At 34.6% G+C, this 19,328-nt stretch overlaps 1 protein-coding gene, 1 long non-coding RNA gene, 1 other non-coding gene and 1 pseudogene across 3 annotated transcripts; 2 read left to right on the forward strand and 2 right to left on the reverse strand.

The window, feature by feature from the left end:
* The first annotated feature begins 107 nt into the window (after nucleotides 1-107).
* Nucleotides 108-5,748, forward strand: LOC106368191. Its single transcript, XR_007316578.1, has 2 exons — nucleotides 108-2,110; nucleotides 2,218-5,748. It is a non-coding gene; the product is annotated as an uncharacterized LOC106368191 (long non-coding RNA).
* Nucleotides 5,749-6,353: 605 nt separating this feature from the next.
* LOC111200344 lies at nucleotides 6,354-8,500 on the reverse strand (annotated as a pseudogene).
* Nucleotides 8,501-17,288: 8,788 nt separating this feature from the next.
* On the forward strand, nucleotides 17,289-18,897 carry LOC111212441 (serine/threonine-protein kinase ZRK4). The gene is made up of 2 exons (XM_048741235.1): nucleotides 17,289-17,497; nucleotides 17,656-18,897. Exon 2 carries the CDS (start codon nucleotides 17,675-17,677, stop codon nucleotides 18,728-18,730), a length of 1,056 nt encoding a protein of 351 aa, XP_048597192.1. The 5' UTR covers nucleotides 17,289-17,497; nucleotides 17,656-17,674; the 3' UTR covers nucleotides 18,731-18,897.
* A 79-nt stretch (nucleotides 18,898-18,976) lies between these two features.
* On the reverse strand, nucleotides 18,977-19,171 carry LOC125578867. The gene has a single exon (XR_007316949.1). It is a non-coding gene; the product is annotated as a U2 spliceosomal RNA (small nuclear RNA).
* Nucleotides 19,172-19,328: the final 157 nt, after the last annotated feature.

Here is a 19,328-nt window from a genome sequence, read left to right on the forward strand (position 1 = left end):
ATACACATTTTAATATAATAAAAACACAAATTTTGAATAAAATTTCGAATATTTTCGATATATAAATATTTTCAGATATTTTTTTGTATTTTTAGGTCTTTTTAGATCGAATCCGAACCGAATCCGATCCAAAACCAAACCGAAACCGAACCGATAAATTCTAGTTATCCGAGTAGATCTAACTATCTAAGATCCGACCCAGATCCGGCACGATCCGAACCCACCCGGAACTGAAAATTTGAAATTATCCTATTGGGTCCTAAACTCTTAGACCCGATAAACCCGAATTTGAAAGAACCCAACCCGACGACCCGAATGCCCATGGCTAATCCAACACTAAAAATATCTTTCCATTTGAGCCAACCTCGTTTTTCTCTATGAAAAAAAGAGAGTATCTGATAAGACTTGGTAATGGGCTTTCTGGTATTGGGTTAGTTTTATTTAAGGCCCATTTTAATTCAGACAATACACAAAAAAAAATCTTCAAAATATTTTTAATCAGCACTACCTAAATGGTATCATAAACCTTTTTGGATACGCAATGTACTTTCCTGCTAAACGAAAGTGGTATTTTTTTGTTTCCAAAGAGATAATTTATGTATATGAACTGTCTGACATAAGCGGCAATACATCAAGTAACAAAACAATGTAAAACATTTTTGACTTGCTGATACTAGAAGTTACATTATACTGCCGATGTAAGTTTTGTTATCAGCTATAACATTTGTGATCTCTTTATCTTTCTCCATCTTCAAATTTTTATACAGTTCCAAGGCAATGGACTACTTAATTGTCAACCAGCTGAGAAGTCTTTTCTCTGTATATTCACAAAACATTAAAACCTTGTAGGCCATCTTCTATGACCAGAAATCATTAATGATGGTCTTACAGATAACCAGAACCAACTCAAGTTGACTTGACTTGTTTTTGGCTTCTCTTTTCCCTTCTTTCTTTCTTGTGTTAAATTATGTTGTGTTTATATAATACTGGAAGAAGGAGAAGAAGAAACAAAAGGACATCAATGTCCAGAAGAACAATTTTCAGAAGCACGGGAGCTTATTGCTGGAGGAACTCATAGAATCTTCAGGAGGTAAATACAATCCTATCCGTATTTTTTCTTCCCACCAAATCCTTCAAGCTGCAGACAACTTCAACAGGAGCAAGGCAACCTGTGAAGACAGATTCGTGTGGTACAAAGGTACGATTAAAAACAGAACCGTGCTGATCAAGAACTTGATAGAACAGTATTATATAAACTACAGAGAATAAATATTGTAAAAAATAAAATTGATAAGATTATATCAAAGAGTCAGATATTATTTCTTACCTTAATTCATATGTCTAGTAATGTGACGGTTCAGTAACGTAATGAGTCACAGGATACAACTGCAAAAAATCTTCTGATTTACGTCACTCTATCAGAAATCTGGCAAAACTAATTTTGTGTATATTCTCAGACTTAAAAAAAAATATCAAAGAAAAAGAAGAGAGTAAAAAATAATGTGAGGGATTTTGTTTTCTGCCTATTTCTGAATGAGCTTTCACGTTTGATATCTAACAATACTAAAAGTTAGATATACTCAGCTCTTAGCATATCCGCATCAGCTCAAATAATTAACTTATCACAAAGCTTTAAATTGTCACATCATCTTAAAGAACTATTAAAACAGAAAAAAAAACAAAGAAACTATAACCTAATTGTGACTCTTCTTCTGCTCATACATACGTAACGCTTTGCTTCTAACGACCATCTCTCAGCCAGACCCTTCAGTTATAATCTCTTTTCATCTCCCACACCTTCCCATTCTCTTATATGTAACACGTATAAAGTAGCCTAATAGTAGACTGATTCAATTCCATTATCTATTTATCTACACCTCAGTCTTATAAACATGAGTTTTCAACTCCAAAAGCTAAGAGGACACTGGAGATTTACTGCGGATGATTGGTATGATATAGTGATCACTCATCTACTTATTAATTACTGTAGTTTTTGGATCTGCGTGTAAAACATATTCTTATCTCCAGTATGAGAATCATCGAGTCAGAGGTAACCAAACCAGAAGCTGAGCCGAACACGCAAGTATTTTTTTAGTAAGGAGTGCATGAGGTAAGCCACAAACACAAGATAATGATAAGATATTTGAATGAGTTAAATTCAGCGCTATATTTTTTGAGGAGTTTACTGAATTTTTTAATTTGTCAATTGTTTTACAGTCCAAAGGATCCCATCCCATGTCAACTCTTTTATTAGTGATGCCACAACAATCTCCTCTTTCTTACAAGAGAGTGATCGATACCTTCTCGGCTTCTCATGTCATATTTTCTATCTAACTTTTTCCACCTACTCAGTTTGAAAGAATCCTTTTTTTTTTTGAAAATAAGGTTGAAAGAATCTTACATTGGTTGCTATCACCGCTGTTTGATTTATGCGTTAGCTTCTTGCATTAGGACATTTCCAACAAGACACCAAAATACCAAATTTGGTGTAATCTCATCTCCAACAAAACATCAAATTTGACACTATTCCATCAAATTTGTTGTAATATGAATAGTGCTACACCAAATTTAGTGTAATACTATTCATCACACCAAAATTTTAAAATACATATTTTATTATGTTTCATTTAATAATATAGTTCCATTGTTATCAAATTTGTAATTAAAAGTAAATATATTATGTTATTTTTATTTTTATTTTATCTTCACATAATTAAAAAAAAATTAAAAATTTTATTTATTTTTATTTTCAAAATAAATCACTAAATGACTATTATTATTGATCATTTACAAATAATAAAATATAAATAATAATCTAAATGTGACTAAATAATTATTTATTAATTAATAAATAAATAATAAAAATATAAAACTTTAAGAATTGAAAACATCAAATAATATATAATAATACATTTGGTGTAAAATTTGGTGTTATTCTTAAAGATGATAAAAAGATTATGATACCAAAACACCAAATTTGGTGTAATTTCAACACCAAATATAATGTCATTCTTGGAAATGCCCTTAGTAAGGCTTATTTCTTTTCATTCATCATGCTTTTGATATGCATTGATGTAAGAATTTTACAATTCTTTATGCACTACTCTGTATTGCTCTAAATTTTGTGATTGCTAATTATTGTGTAGGTTTCAAATAGTGGCTTCAGTATGTTTCAGTTTCTTTCTGTGATTTGATAGTTTAATGTTGATCTCGTGAGTCGTGATAAAATAGTGCTTGATTATATATATATTGTGAAATAAAGAAGCTCTATCTCTGAATAGTTAATTGGAAACTCGTATAAATCATTCAAGTTTCTTACTTCACAATGATTTCGTAAATAGCATATCAGAAGACATAGACAACAAGTCTCTATACTCTATATTACTTTCTGTGGGGTCATTCGATTGATTTGAAATTTCTTACACTGATGGCTATTTTAAATAGGTTTTTTGGCGTTGACAAAAAAAAAAGGTTTTTTGGCGGCATTTTAAATGATTTATATATCTTAACATGGCTCTCGTAACCTATCATAACAATATAACTGTAAACAATGAGAATTATTATTAATCAATTACTATGATTTACTACGTTCTACTGTTTAATACTTTCAACTGATCACCACTTTGGAATGGTATGGGAAAATAACCTGTTTAACTCATCGGTTAATCATAAATCATGTTCACCAATTTAATTTTCCATAATTATGTTAAGATTTGATGAAACTATCTATTAATCTTTGCTTCGCAATAATATATCTACAAAATTTTTGATTCTGACAAAAAAATTTGGTTTATATATGAAACCAAGATTGCATAATTGTAAATTTAGCTAGATTAAGTCTGGTTTTACATTAATTTTTTTTGAAGATGAACAGAAAATGGTAATTTTATAATTTTAAGTCAAAACAAAGTTTAAATTAGTTGTAAAATTAAGAAATTTCTAACATAAAACCTAAATAAGCAAGATAAAATTTGTTTTGATCGTATATATATAGTTTAATTAAATTTTTATTCATATACCTTACATTTCTTAATAAAAATTTAATCAATAAAAATATGATGAATTTTAATATTTAAAATTTGTTATCCAGTTAATAATTATAAATTTGGCCTACTAAATTATTTTGATAAATTATTCAATATATATTTATGATATATAAATTTAAATACAAATGCCAAAAAGACCAACTTAAAACGAATCCTAACACCCTAGGAAACTTCCTTTAGAGGTTCTTTTGAAATTTATATATAGTTGTGCATATTTTGAAATAGAGGTTCTCCACCTGATTAAAACAAGAATCGATCACTGAGAGAAAGATGTGTAGTACTTGAAAATTTAATGACGAAGTTTTAATATATCTCTCACACATTGCAATTACAAATTCACATGGGTCTCTAGCAACAACTCTTCCAGCCAATGGGAACATACTAATAAACTATGAGAGCTACACATAGCCACATGGAAAGGTACTGACCATCACAAACATCGATCACTTCTAATGCTCTCAGATTAATTTCCAGCTTTCACAGTTTCAGGAACCCATTGTGATGCAGTAGCAGCTTCCACAGTTTAAAAAAACTATTTCAAAAAAAAGTAGTAAATAAACTAACAAACAAAAAAATATTTAAAAAATCACTGGATTTATAGATTAATTTTATGGAAAGAGGATTAATTAAAAAAGGATAATTATCTAAAAACACAAAAAAAATATTGAAAATAAAATTAATAAAAGGTATATCACTACTATTGTAAAGAGTTTTGCTTAAAGCATCCCTAACTATGCCACACGTGAATTCTAACTTTTATCAGTAAAAAGTTGCTATATCATCAAGTTTAACACCAAATAAATTTAGATTCAAAGCCGGTTTTGGTATCAATACGACCTTTCTCATTAGCTCATCATTTAGCCCATCCATCGTATGTGAATGTTCCATAGTAATTAATTTTAGAAAGAATGTAGAAAAGTTAACGACTCAACTTACTACGAATAATATTTTACTTAAAGCACACTATTGATGTTATTGGCAGCTTCAGAAAAACCATATGCATCAAATTAAACAACATATAATTAGTATGAAAATGCAAAAAGAGTATAAAAGATCAAATGTTAAATTTAACAAGACAACAATATAAAAAAAAATCTCTATCTTCATTTGCTAATGTTGTAGACATTTTAGGATTTATTGATTTTAAATTATGTATAACTTTTAAAAAAATTGTACCAAAAACAACCAAAAGAATTATAAACAAATAATCTGAACGTAGCCCGGACAAACCCCCCAGTTTAACTTAAAAAGTTAAAGCTACGGTACATAATGGAGTGAGCCAACATTTGAATTAAGAGACAATTAGCTAAATATACATAAATAAAGTCCATATTAGTAACCTACACATGGTGTGATGTTCACCAAACTGATAGACCCATGGATGTGTGACAACGTTCCTGACCATTCAAGAGTGCAAATGGAAGCATTTGTTGAACTTGCTTTGAGATGTGTTGGATTAAGACCAGGAGAAGACAAGCCTCGCATGATAGATGTTGCAAAGGAACTCAAGCATATAGAGAAACAGACCTGAAGCTGCATATTTCTCTGGTGAGATTCAAAAACAGACTTACCTATGTAATATGCAGTATTAGTAGTGAATATTGTTTTGAACCTTCTTGTATTCAAACTTTCTTTCATTATGCTATATGTTATATGTAAGAGCCTGAGTTTCCATAATGACAATACAAGGATTGTTTATATATAGATCATGCAAAGATGTAACGAAAGTTGTGTAGAGGCTATATCAGAACAGAGGATCTCTTAAAAATTGAGGTCTCAGCCAGCTTGAGTTCTTTAGCTAGTTGGATCATCTTCGGTCTGTCTTCATCCCTCTCCTCGCAGCATCTCAGTGCAAGTAAAACACTACCTTCCACCTGCAATCTTTGAGCACCCGTAATATCTTTCATCATGAAAGGTTCAGTTACTTCACTGAGTTTCCCAACTTCGTATAAGCCTTTCAAAATATTCAAGAAGTATAATGGATCGAAATAACCGTATGTACCCATCACATCTTCAGCTTCTATCTGTGTTTTGCCTTCCTCGATTGATATTGAGAAAGACATATCAGACAGCTTTGCGGTCCATTTCTTGTCCAAGAAAACGTGCATTGTCTAAACATCTCTATATATGATGATCTAAGGGAAGGCCATGTGAAAACGTGTATCAACTTACTTAGTGATCTCTCTATCCGTGTAAGCTCCTTGACGACATCAATCATCTTTGGTCTGTTGAATCTGAGGCTATTAAAGTCAACTTTTATCAGTCAACAAGTTTGAAAACTCACTCTTTTAATTTGCACATTGGGAGTAATGATCAACACAAAACATTTTATGAGGTTTCAGCTTTGTAGCCTAATCCTGATACAAACAGTTTCAACAAGAATCATCTCAAGCAGGTTCTTGAAACTATGCTTCCTGCTTTCTTACCTAATATGTGGTAAGAGCCTTAGTACATTTACCATCTAAAGTCTTTAATCAAAATGAAGTTTTGCACCGAACATATACGAGAAAAGAAAAGAAATTCAGCAATATACAATACATAGTACACAACCATAGAATGAGGAGCATAATCTCAGTGTTTAATCTGACCATCTTCAGACACATTTTCGAGCATCTCAGAATCGAATGATCCTTGTTCTATTAGCTTAATCTCGTTTGCCACCACGATCATCTTTGGCCTGTCTTCGAACCTCATCTGGCAGCATCTAAGTGCCAGGTCAAGAAACATTCTCATCTGACCAGGTCTCATGTCGTTCAAACCACCACCGAATACAACAGCTTCCCCTTTCTCAAGCTGTTCCCGCACATATCCAATATGCCGCAGACCATCTGGTTCATCCAAAATTGGTGGTGTTCCCAACAGAAGAACCAACATAAGGATTCCAAAGCTGAACACATCTGTGTATTCTGTCACTAGGCCGGATCTGTAGTAATATGGATCTAGGTATCCGGGAGTTCCAATCACCTCATCTTCAAGAGACGATTTACCCTCAGGGAGTGTTACGGCAAGCGAAAAATCACTGAGCTTAGCCTTCCCATTCTTGTCCAAGAAAACATTTGTTGCCTTGATATCTCTATGTATAATGATTCTAGGGAAAGCAGTGTGAAGATATGTTATAGCAATCGCAACCTCTTTCGCAATCTTTAAACTAACGTTCCACGGCAACAACGGCCCGTCCTCGCAGCCCACAGTCCCTCGAACGTTCAAACCTCTATAATCTAGGTCTTCAAACACCAACACGGGATAAGGACATTCGAGACAACAACCGATGAGTTTGAGGAAACCATTATGATTACTTACCCGAGCAGACAAGACAATATCGTTGTAAGCCATCTCTTCTTTTCCATAAATAGACAATCGCTCTTTATGTCTCTTAAGGTCTGCCTTCGATGACACCCTTGTACCAGGTTAAGTATGTATCCATATCTTCATCGAGATAACACTTGGGATCGAAGCGACTCGTGGCCTCGGAGATTTGATCGGAAGAGAACATTCGGATAGGGTTGAGATGCAGTTGCAGTCGGCTATGAGTTGCTCAAGAAACATGCTTCCATTTTCCAGGAAACACTTTCTGGCCTTGCCCTTCTCCTTCTTCCTTCTCCATAACTCCATAGCCAAGTGATTCTGCCTCAGATTGCAATCTCTGCAGATACCGTTGACATAGCAGTTTCTTCTCTTTTCTTTCATATATGCAGTTTTCACTATCGGAAAATCTCTTTCTTAGCCGGAATCATTCAGATCAATCTTAATATGACTTCAAAACCAGATTTAAGTTTTCAAGTACTCAGTGTTTTCACTCTCAACGTTTCATTATCAAATCTGTTTCTCTTAGATCCACCTCTTTAAATGAGATATCTAAGAGAACCTTGTTTGATTTTTCGATAAGAGAAAGCACAAAATCGAATCAAACAAAAATACAAAAATTAGAGACATAAGTTGTGAATCACGTACAGGAGTAGACATCTTGGAGATTTTGAATCGATTTCGTCGCCGGAAGTCGACGGTGAGAGAGAGATCGACGGTGAAAGAGAGACGCCGGAACTAGACTGTGAGAGAGACGCCGGAACTAGGCGGTGAGAGAGACACCGGAAATCGACGGTGAGAGAGAGAGAGAGACGACAGTGAGAGAGAGACAACGGTGACTCGGGGACAGGGAGAGAAACCAATGGTGGAGAAGAAGATAAGGTAAGGGTATTATTGCCTTTTGCTCATTAATAAAAGTGGTATTTCTGAAAATGTCCTTATACTGATGGTAAAGTTGAAAAGTCGTATCCAACAAAGTGTAAAATTAAAATTTCTCCATAGAAAATTTTACAAAAGAACTAAATTGTAAAACTTGGTTGATATTTTATTTTCATTTTAAATATGTTTTGAGTTGTCCTACGATTATATTTATAAAATAAATTACTATTCTTATGAAATTATATATTTTTATCAGAGTTAAATCTATGATTTTAGGTATAATTTTGATTATATATATTGAGTTACATATATAAGTTGGTAATATATATTGAGTTACATATATTCTTTCAAATTCAAAATGAAGTATAATTAATTTTATTATAATTAAGTCAAATGTGCATGTATTTCGTAATATTTATCAAATTGTATGTTGATATTTTTTTAAAAAATATTAGAAAATAAATCAATGATCAATAGAAAGTTACATACGTAAGTAGCTGATACATTTTTCAAAGCTCATGAACACATATCAATATTTACGATAATTAAAATAATTTATAAATTCTAAGTAACTTTATGCCTTCGATTTATTGAAAGGAAACTAAAACTTATTTTAAATAATCTTAAAAATGAGAATTCAGATTTGCTTTGGTATTTTGATTATGGTTCTATTAAGTTCCACAACCATAAAAACATAAAATTTAAAATAAAATTTAATATTAAAAAAAGAACAACTTTAATAATGATAAAATATAATATATGTACCTCATTAAACTATTTTGTAACTATTTGATCAAACGATGTTTATTTTAAAATTTTATTTTTAGTTTTTTTTTAATTTCTCGTAGAAATAAGTAGTAAACAAATTTTGATTTTATTTAAAAATAATATTATATAAGTAAAATATAATTTATCAATATTTTTTTTGCTGTAATCGAAAGATATTATAGTCAACTAAATATATGAAAAATAAATAAACATTTCAATATTACTAATTATAAACTATTTTTAGACAATTAAACATATTTCAGTTTATGTTACTTAATTATTTTATGTAATCATCTAAGAAAATATATAGATATATAAAATATTTTTATTACTTTGAATTTTTTTGTATTGTTTAAAATTATGTTTTAATTAATTATTTTATGTAATCATCTAAGAAAATATATAGATATATAAAATATGTTTATTACTTTGAATTTTTTTGTATTGTTTAAAATTATGTTTTAATTAATTATTTTATGTAATCATCTAAGAAAATATATAGATATATAAAAATATTTTTATTACTTCGATTTTTTTGTATTGTTTAAAATTATGTTTTAAAAAAATAATATTTCTTTTTCTAGTATCAAGATTATCTGTGTAAATTTTTTTTTAATGAAATCACATTATACAGAAATTTATAGTTTTCATCTAAGAAAATAAAGATATAAAAAAGTATTTCTTATTTCAAAATTATATTTTATGTTATTTAAAAATATTTTTTAAATGTAATATTAATATTTTGTGAACTTTCCCTTTTTTATGAAATCATATTATATATACATTTATTTTCGTATTTCTTTTTTTTAACTTTATAAAAAAAATTTATTTTTATTATATGTGTATATTTTTTGGAAACTTTTTAAAAGGAAACTAAATAAAAAATAAATAATAGTATTTAAAATATAAATTAATTCATTAAGGGTATCAGTGTAATCAATTATTGTGAGAGTTAACGTGAGAGCGACACATAGAAAACTGAAATTTTTTAAAAGGAAACTAAATAAAAAATAAATAATAGTATTTAAAATGTTAATTAATTCATTAAGGGTATCAGTGTAATCAACCATCGTAAGAGTTAACGTAAGAGCGATACATAGGAAACTGACTTCTCAAATAATATTATAGAGATGATAATATTTTCTAATTAAGTAGTAGCACATATCCATATTCTAAATTGGGTTCTAAACGTCTACACTATGGAAATCTGGTAAAGGTAAGAAATAATCATCATATAATATATTTTCTACTATTTGTATATAGTTAATAATTTTTACTACGATGACAAAAAAAAAAAAAAAATTTTACTACTGTTTTAATATTTCTCATATTTTAAATATTAAAACCTATATCTATATCGCTTTGAAATGATTCAGAGGTACTTTTGATTTCAAAAACAATTTGGTTAGGGTTGTCTCGTAAACTTTAAAACATTAAAATTGGGTTTCGCAGATCAATCAAATGGTTCAAAAGTGTTAATAACCGTTACATATCAAAACTTACTATTCAAAAGAGATTTGAAAAATCGTCTCCATTGACGATTTAGTTGAAAAGTCAAACGTATATAACATAAATGAAATTACCACAAATACCACGTTCACGATACCATTTTTCATATTTACACTAATCACTTTTACCATTAATTTTAATGAATGGTAAAAGACAATTATACTCTTAAAATTTTTGGAACGTGAAATTTAAGATTTTAATAAATATATAAATAAACATTTCAAAACTAAAAAAAATTAAAAAAAATAGTTTCAAACCTAATTTTCGGTTTTCAAAAAAAAAAATTATAAAAAGGTTCGAATTTGAAAAAGTATAATTTGAAAACATAATTTTTATTTAATTATTTGAATAATAATTTATTGTATATGTGAATGCTGTGTCGTTTTGGTCATTGGGCTTAAGCGTGAAGACGACCCAAGTGATAAAACAGCAAGCAAGTCAGCTCGTGCTGAGCTGGAAGAAAAGGTTGTTACGATCGATAACAAACTTCATCTTGTTTAAAAGGAGGAGTCAACACAGAGTAGAGAGAGACGCAAGAAACAGAGTGATACAGATCCGTCTCAAGAGAGAAAGAAAGAGAGAGAGAAGATATCAAAGCGGAAGGAGAAAACTGATCAAGACTAGAGAGATCCAGCAGTGATCGTAGCTCTTGAGATCACGGCGTTTTCTCCGGTTCATTCTGCGTATCCTCGTCGTCGGAGGTATCGGAGGATGATAGAGAGTCGTCTTCATCGCAGTCACTTTGATAGTCTTCTCCGAAAAGCTCACGGTATATCTTTCTGTAATACATGTGAACAACGATCAAGTGAGATCGTTAGCTATTGTATCAAACTGATCAATAGTGAAGGCATGAGAGTTTATTTCTCTCCCCAGTCAGTAGGAAACGAAGACTGGGTAAACAAACGCTTGTGTATGTGTTCTTTACAGTTCTTTAGATCATACACAATCTGAATAAATCTAAGTGCTATAAGCTAGAAGAAAGTGAACGTACAAGATCAAGAATTGGATTTCAAGTTTTCTCAACAAGTGGTATCAGAGCCAGGTTAATAGATTCTGAGATTCTGAATCTGATATGTGCTATTCTAGTTAGGTGCTGCGCTTGTGTGTTTCTTTGTGATTGTTGAATAGATCACGATGGAGTCAGTTCGTGCGAGGTTCGAAATGGAAAAGTTCGACGGATCTGGTGATTTCGGGATGTGGAAGTTTAAGATGCTAATGCAGCTTGAACTACAAGGTCTTGGTAACATTCTGAGTGAAGAAAATGTCAAGAGTACAAAGGAGGTTAAGGAAGACGGTGATGCGAGTCCTAAGGGTGATGAAGAGGCTAAACGAGATCTTCTTGCCAAGGAGAAAGATACTCGTGCAAGAAACCTAATTTGTTCAAGCTTGACCAATATTGTTCTAAGAAAGGTCATGAAGGAATCAACAGCTTTGGGTGTATGGAGAGCTCTAGAAGGAGACTATCAAACAAAGACTCTTCCCAATCGCATCTATCTGAAGCAGAGTTTTGCCAGCTATAGAATGGTGGAGAGTAAAAGTATTGAGGAAAATCTAGATACTTTCTTAAAGCTGATTGATGACCTTGCAAGCTTAAACATTCATGTTTCGGATGAGGATCAGGCAATACAGATCCTAACCAGTCTACCCCCTCAGTATGATTCCCTAGTTCATACTCTGAAGTATGGAAACGGGAAGGAGACCTTGACAGTGAAGGAAGTTACAGCGTCTGCTTATGCTAAGGAAGCAGAGCTGAAAGAGAAAGGCTTGACTGGTAAAACGAGATCAAACGGTGAAGGTCTCACAGTGACGAGAGGGCGAAGTGATAAACGTGGTAGTGGAGGCTATGGGAAAGGTCGGTCGAAGAGCAATGGACATAGGTCAAAGTCGAGACCAAAGAGTTCAACTAAGTCCAAGGAATGTTGGAGCTGTGGAAAAGAAGGGCACTTCAAGCGTGACTGTCCAATCAAACAAAAGGACAAAGACTATGAAGCTGCAAACGTTGCTCACAAGAAAGAGCAACCAATGATTCTCACAGCAAGTGTTCAAGAAACTAAAGACGAGTGGGTTCTAGACTCTGGGTGCTCCTTTCACATTACTCCCAACAAACACGTGTTATTTGATCTTGAAGAGTTAGAAGGCGGAAAAGTCTTCATGGGGAACAATACGACCAGTGAAGTGAAGGGGATTGGAAAGATCAAGATAGTAAATCCAGACATGTCTACAGTGATCTTAACTGAAGTCAGATATATGCCTACTATGAGTAGAAATCTCATTTCCTACGGTCAATTAGAGAATTGTGGCTGCAACTACGAAGGAAGTAACTACAAGGTAACGTTCTACAAGCAGGGAAAGAAAGTATTATCCGGCTGCTACAGGAATGGTTTGTATTATCTTCAGGGTATTGTTACAAGGGCTGAGGTTTATGTTGCTCGAGCAGAGGTGGATATGACTAACATTTGGCATTCTGGACTTGGTCATATGAGTTTGAAGAATATGAATTTGTTGGTCAGAAGGGGTTATCTGAATACTAAGGAAGTTCACACATTGAGTTTCTGTGAAGAGTGTGTTCTAGGGAAAGCTCATAGACAACCGTTTCCAACCTCGAAGAAAAACTCAGAAGCCATTTTGGACTACATACACTCAGACCTTTGGGGGTCTCCGACAAATGAAGAGAGCCTATCCGGTTGCAGATACTTCTTAACTATGATTGACGATTACTCTAAGAAGATCTGGATAAGGTTCTTACGCACCAAAGATGAAGTGTATACGAATATGGTTGAGTGGAAAAGTCTAGTGGAGAATCAGACAAGCAAGAAGATCAAGTGCTTACGCACTGATAATGGTTTGGAATTCTGCAATACTCTGATGGATAAGATGTGTAAAGATTCAGGTATAAAGAGACACAAGACGTGCTCTTATACTCTCCAACAAAACGGGGTTGCGGAAAGAATGAATCGTACAATTGCAGACAAAATCAGGTGTATGCTTGCAGAGTCGGGATTGGAAAAGAGATTTTGGGCAGAAGCTGCTTCTACTGCAGTCTATTTGATCAACAGAACTCCTAGTGCAGCTATCGAGTTTCAGATTCCAGAGGAGCTGTGGTCAGGGGTTAAGGTTCAGTATGATCATTTGAGAAGGTTCGGTTGTGTAGCTTACGTTCATACGGTTCAAGACAAAATGAGTCCTAGAGCGGTGAAAGGTATTTTCATGGGTTATCCGCAAGGCACTAAGGGATATCGTGTGTGGCTTCCAGAACAAGGAAAATCAACAATCAGTAGAAACGTGGTGTTTGATGAAGAGAAGCTGTATTGGAAGTCTAAAGAGGAGAAGGCTAATGGAAAAAGGAAAGTCTCGTTCAGTCCTGACTTGATTCGTGGACCGTCAAGTAGTGGTGAAGGTGGAGCTTCCTCTTCCTCTTCATCATCTGAGTCGATTGAAGATGCCTATTCAGAAGGAGAACCAGAGACAGGAACACAGGAAGATTCTACGTCGACTGAAAGTCTTGATGACTATCTTCTAGCACGAGACAGAGCTAGAAGGACTTCTAAACTTCCAGCAATCTTTGAAAGCGGAGATTTTGTGGCATATGCTTTGAGTTGTGCTCGAGACGTTGAAGTGTCTGAGCCAAAGACTTATGCAGAAGCAAGAGCGAGTAAAGATTGGGATAAATGGGATGCGTCTATGGGAGATGAGAAGGCTTCACTAGACAAGAATCATACTTGGGATATCGTAAATCGACCCAAGAGACAGAGAGTGGTAGGCTCTAAGTGGATATACAAACACAAGGAAGGTATTCCTGGGGTTGAAGATCCTAGGTACAAGTCTAGACTCGTTGCCAAAGGATATACTCAAGTGGAAGGTGTAGACTACAACGAGATATTTGCTCCAGTCGTCAAACACGTGTCAATTCGAATTTTACTGTCATTCGTTGTGAATTTTGACACAGAACTGGAGCAGATGGATGTGAAAACAGCTTTCTTAAATGGAAATCTAGACGAGACCATCTACACGGAGCAACCTGAAGGATATATTAAGAAGGGAGATGAAGGGAATGTTTGTTTGTTAAAGAAATCTTTGTATGGGTTAAAACAGTCTCCCCGTCAGTGGAACTTAAGGTTTGACGCGTTCATAAGAGAAAAAGGTTTCACGAGATGCGTTAAAGATCCTTGTGTATATTGGAAAGGAAAAGGTGCAGTTGAGAGTGTGTATCTTCTGTTGTATGTGGATGATATGCTTATTGCAGCTAAAGACAAGAAGAAAGTCTTACATCTTAAGGACCTTCTGAAGAAGGAGTTTGAAATGAAAGACTTGGGACCAGCTACTCGCATTTTAGGAATGGAGATTACTTGTGACAGAGAAAAGGGTATTCTGAAGCTGTCACAAGAGAGGTATATTAAGCAAGTTCTAAAGACGTTTGGAATGGAAGAGTGTAAACCAGTAATCACACCAGTTGGAGCGCATTTCAAGCTTAAAAGCTTAACACCTGAAGAGTGGGAAAAGCAGAAACATTTAATGGACAACACTCCTTATGCGAGCGCTGTAGGAAGCCTGATGTATGCTATGATTGGAACTAGACCAGATTTGGGATATGCAGTTGGTCTAGTAAGCAGGTTTATGTCTAAGCCTAGCAGAGAGCATTGGGAAGCGGTTAAGTGGATTATGCGGTATCTTCAGGGAGCTTCAGAAGTTTGCATACATTTTACTAAGAATGATCAGTTTGAGGTGGAGGGATTTAGTGATTCTGATTACTCAACTGATCGTGACAAGAGGAGGTCAATAACTGGTTATGTGTTTCAAGTTGGAGGGAATACAGTTAGTTGGAGGTCTGCACTGCAGCATGTAGTAGCTCTTTCAACTACAGAGGCTGAGTACATGGCTCTTTCAGAAGCTACAAGAGAAGGGTTATGGTTGAGGGAGTTTTGTTGTGAATTGGGTTTTGATTCTCAGTTTTTCAGGCTTCACAGTGATTCACAAAGCGCTATTTGTCTAGCTAAGAATGCAGTACATCACGACAAGACGAAGCATGTAGCAAACAAGATTCATTTCATCAGAGACATTGTGGATTTCGGTTTAGTCAAGATTCACACTACCCTAAATCCAGCTGATATGTTAACTAAAGGGTTACCTGGAAACGCGTTCGAGAAGTGTCTCGAAACGTTGGGGGTCACTGCCTGATCGCTCCAGAACGTACTTCGAGATGGTTCTGTTGTTTAAACCATCTCATCAAGGGAGTACATATATACACAGAGAGCAAAAGAGTTAGTATTCTGCCTCTGCATAAACAACGTCTTAACTAACAAGTTTGAAGAAGTTAGGAGACTTACGAAGGAGTTACTGGAGTTTCTCCAAAAAAGGTTCAAGTGTTCGTTATCTAAAAAAACGAGCAAGTGTGTCATGATTCGTTGTAAGGTTTCTCAAGTTCAGGGTAAACAGGAGAAGGTGACTTACAGAATACAAGCGGGGTTTGTTGCTGTTGAGGTTCAACGAGATTTGCAGAAGACGTGCTTATTTGGGTTTTTTCAGTGAGAGGTACAACTGGAGGATCTGGAAGCTTGAAATCGTCTGGGAGAGTCAGAGTTGGTGATTGTGGCATGCAAGGGTTGAATATGAGAAGGTCTGGACTGGGAAGTCGAGCTGGTTCAGGACTTGGGGTTCTCAGTGGAGGAGGTAAGGGTTCGTCGTTGGATCCGCATTGTCCAGTAAAGTTGTTTGAACTGTTTGGTGGTGTTTCAGACATGGTTACGGGTTGTCGTAGTTGCTGTGTTTACGGCGGAGTTCTTTGACATTGACCTAAAACGTCAAGGTGGAGATTTGTGAATGTTGTGTCGTTTTGGTCATTGGGCTTAAGCGTGAAGACGGCCCAAGTGATAAAACAGCAAGCAAGTCAGCTCGTGCTGAGCTGGAAGAAAAGGTTGTTACGATCGATAACAAACTTCATTTTGTTTAAAAGGAGGAGTCAACACAGAGTAGAGAGAGACGCAAGAAACAGAGTGATACAGATCCGTCTCAAGAGAGAAAGAAAGAGAGAGAGAGAAGATATCAAAGCGGAAGGAGAAAACTGATCAAGACTAGAGAGATCCAGCAGTGATCGTAGCTCTTGAGATCACGGCGTTTTCTCCGGTTCATTCTGCGTATCCTCGTCGTCGGAGGTATCGGAGGCTGATATAGAGTCGTCTTCATCGCAGTCACTTTGATAGTCTTCTCCGAAAAGCTCACGGTATATCTTTCTGTAATACCTGTGAACAACGATCAAGTGAGATCGTTAGCTATTGTATCAAACTGATCAATAGTAAAGGCATGAGAGTTTAGTTCTCTCCCCAGTCAGTAGGAAACGAAGACTGGGTAAACAAACGCTTGTGTATGTGTTCTTTACAGTTCTTTAGATCATACACAATCTGAATAAATCTAAGTGCTAGAAGCTAGAAGAAAGTGAACGTACAAGATCAAGAATTGGATTTCAAGTTTTCTCAACAGTATATTTAAAAAACAAGTGTATAAAAGTATTTTGCCACCGAAAAAAATATTTTTGAAAATGTATCTTTATTGGTGGTAAAAATGAGAAATGATACTATTAAAGTGGTAAACATAAACATGCCCATTATGCAAAAAAAAACACGAGTCTAACATATTACGGTAAATGAATTTTCCACAACTTGTCTTTTAACTCCAGTTACGCAAGTACGCAAGCACGTGTACTTGTGTATATTCAACGATAGAAGAGTTGGGATCGAAGTTACTCGTGGCGTGGTTGTTTGACAAAAAAAAAAGTTTGACAAAAAAAAAAAGTTACTCGTGGCCTCGGAGATTTGATCGGAAGAGAACATTCGAATAGGGTTTGAAATGCCGTTGCAGTCATCAATGAGTTCCTGAACAAACACGCTCCCATTCTTGAGGAAGCACTTCCTCGCCTCGCCCTTCTCCTTTTTCCTTCTCCATAGTTCCATCGCCTAGTGATGAATGATGCCTCAGATTACAGTTTCTTCTTTTTTCAGGTAAAAGTTGAAACACTTATTTTGAATAGTCAAACTACGAAATATATTATTTTATAATTCATTTATTTTCCTTTTGACTCCAGTTAGTGTTAAGACAGAACTTATCTTTGAACCATCCTCTTCTTTTCTCCATTTAAGTTTTTTTTTTTTTATTACAGATGTTGTTGAGATCAGAAGATGGATTGTTTGATGAACAAGTCAAATAAGAAGAAGAAGAAGAAACACTCAGAAGCAAATCAACGGCTAAGATCGTTTCAAGAAAACGGTAAGGTGCTCTTACAAGACCTCATCGAGCTTTGCGATGGCAAATCCAATCCAATCAAGACTTTCTCTGCTAACCAAATCATCCAAGCCACCGACAACTTCCACGAGAGCAATCACATGTTTCGCTTCGAGTTTATATACAGAGGTACGCTCGAAAACCGCCCGGTACTAATCAAGAGAGCTACATGGAAATTATACACATCTGATACAATAGCAAAGATCTGTCGTGACATAACCGTCTCGTCCATGGTGAGTGGTCACAAGAACTTTCTCAAGCTGTTAGGATGTTGTCTTGAGTTCGAGTATCCGGTCTTAGTATGTGAGTATGCAGAACGTATACCTTACAATACTCCAAACTTGGGAATGTTAATCAAGATGGCCAAAGAGATTGCTGTTGCGGTTTCTTATCTTCACACTGCGTTTCCAAGGACTATGGTTCATATGGATATACAACCTTCTAACATTTTCTTGGATTCAAACGGAACAGCAAAGCTAAGTGGGTTTTGTCTATGTGTCTCAATCCCAGAAGGAGAGACGTTTGTTAAGGTCGATGCTGATAGAGTAGAAGGAGTTTTAGATTATTTAGAGTACAATTATGTGACGAGTGGTGTAGTCACTGAGAATACTGATGTTTTTAGTTTTGGAGTGTTGTTGCAAAATCTTTTGATAGGAAAGCATGGAGTGGTTGAGCGTTGCAAAGGTGATGAGAGTTTGTTTGAATATGAGCACAGTGTGTTGAATCTGAGGGTTTCAGATAGGGTGTGTAAGTTTGTGGAGGAGGGAAGAGTCGTTGAGATATTGGATCCACAAATGTTGGAAAGTATGGGTGATGATGAAACTGGAGAACAAGAGAGACGGCAAATGGAAGCAGTTCTGATGCTCTCACTTAGATGCACTGGTCATAAAGGTGATGTTCCAAAGATGATGGAAGTGGCAAAAGAACTAAAAAGAATTGAGAGATTGACATAGAATAGGTGTTGTAAACTTTCTATTTATATGGTCAGGTTTGTAATAATAAAAAGATATGAGACAAGACTACAATATAGAACAGTGGGCATATAATTGATATTGACATATTGTGGTAAATATTGTAATATTTAAAATCTTGAAGGTGAAAATAAAATATTCTTGGAGTAGAGTCAGCACATTAGTTCATTTGGAAAGTTCAGGAAGCTCCTTAAGGTTAAAATGTAATAAACTTGGATTACAAATTTGGAGGGTTGAGCCGGCCCGTGCAATAGTGCAACGCATAGGCGATTCTTGAAAGCCCAGATAGCAAGCTATCTTAATGGGCTTTCTCCCTTAAAAAATAGAGTTAATATCGAGTGGGCCGATGGCCCACATATCAGATATTAAACTGATAAGAACAGATACTACACTTGATCTTAGCCAAAAGGCCGAGAAAGGTATGAATTGAAAGAGAGGTTCGTCTTTCTTTTAATACTGTTTGGCTTATGAACAATAACTCTCATCATACCGATGTGGGACTTTCGAACTATTCCCTTTCCTATTAAGAAAATTGAAACGATGACGTTTGCCTACTGATTATTTTTCTCTCGTCGGTTCT

Source organism: Brassica napus, chromosome A9 (assembly GCF_020379485.1).
Source record: "Brassica napus cultivar Da-Ae chromosome A9, Da-Ae, whole genome shotgun sequence".
Lineage (NCBI taxonomy): Eukaryota > Viridiplantae > Streptophyta > Magnoliopsida > Brassicales > Brassicaceae > Brassica > Brassica napus.

Excerpts from the sequence above, each read along its gene's own strand:
- LOC111212441 (XM_048741235.1), top strand. The coding sequence starts at position 17,675 with ATGGATTGTTTGATGAACAAGTCAAATAAGAAGAAGAAGAAGAAACAC.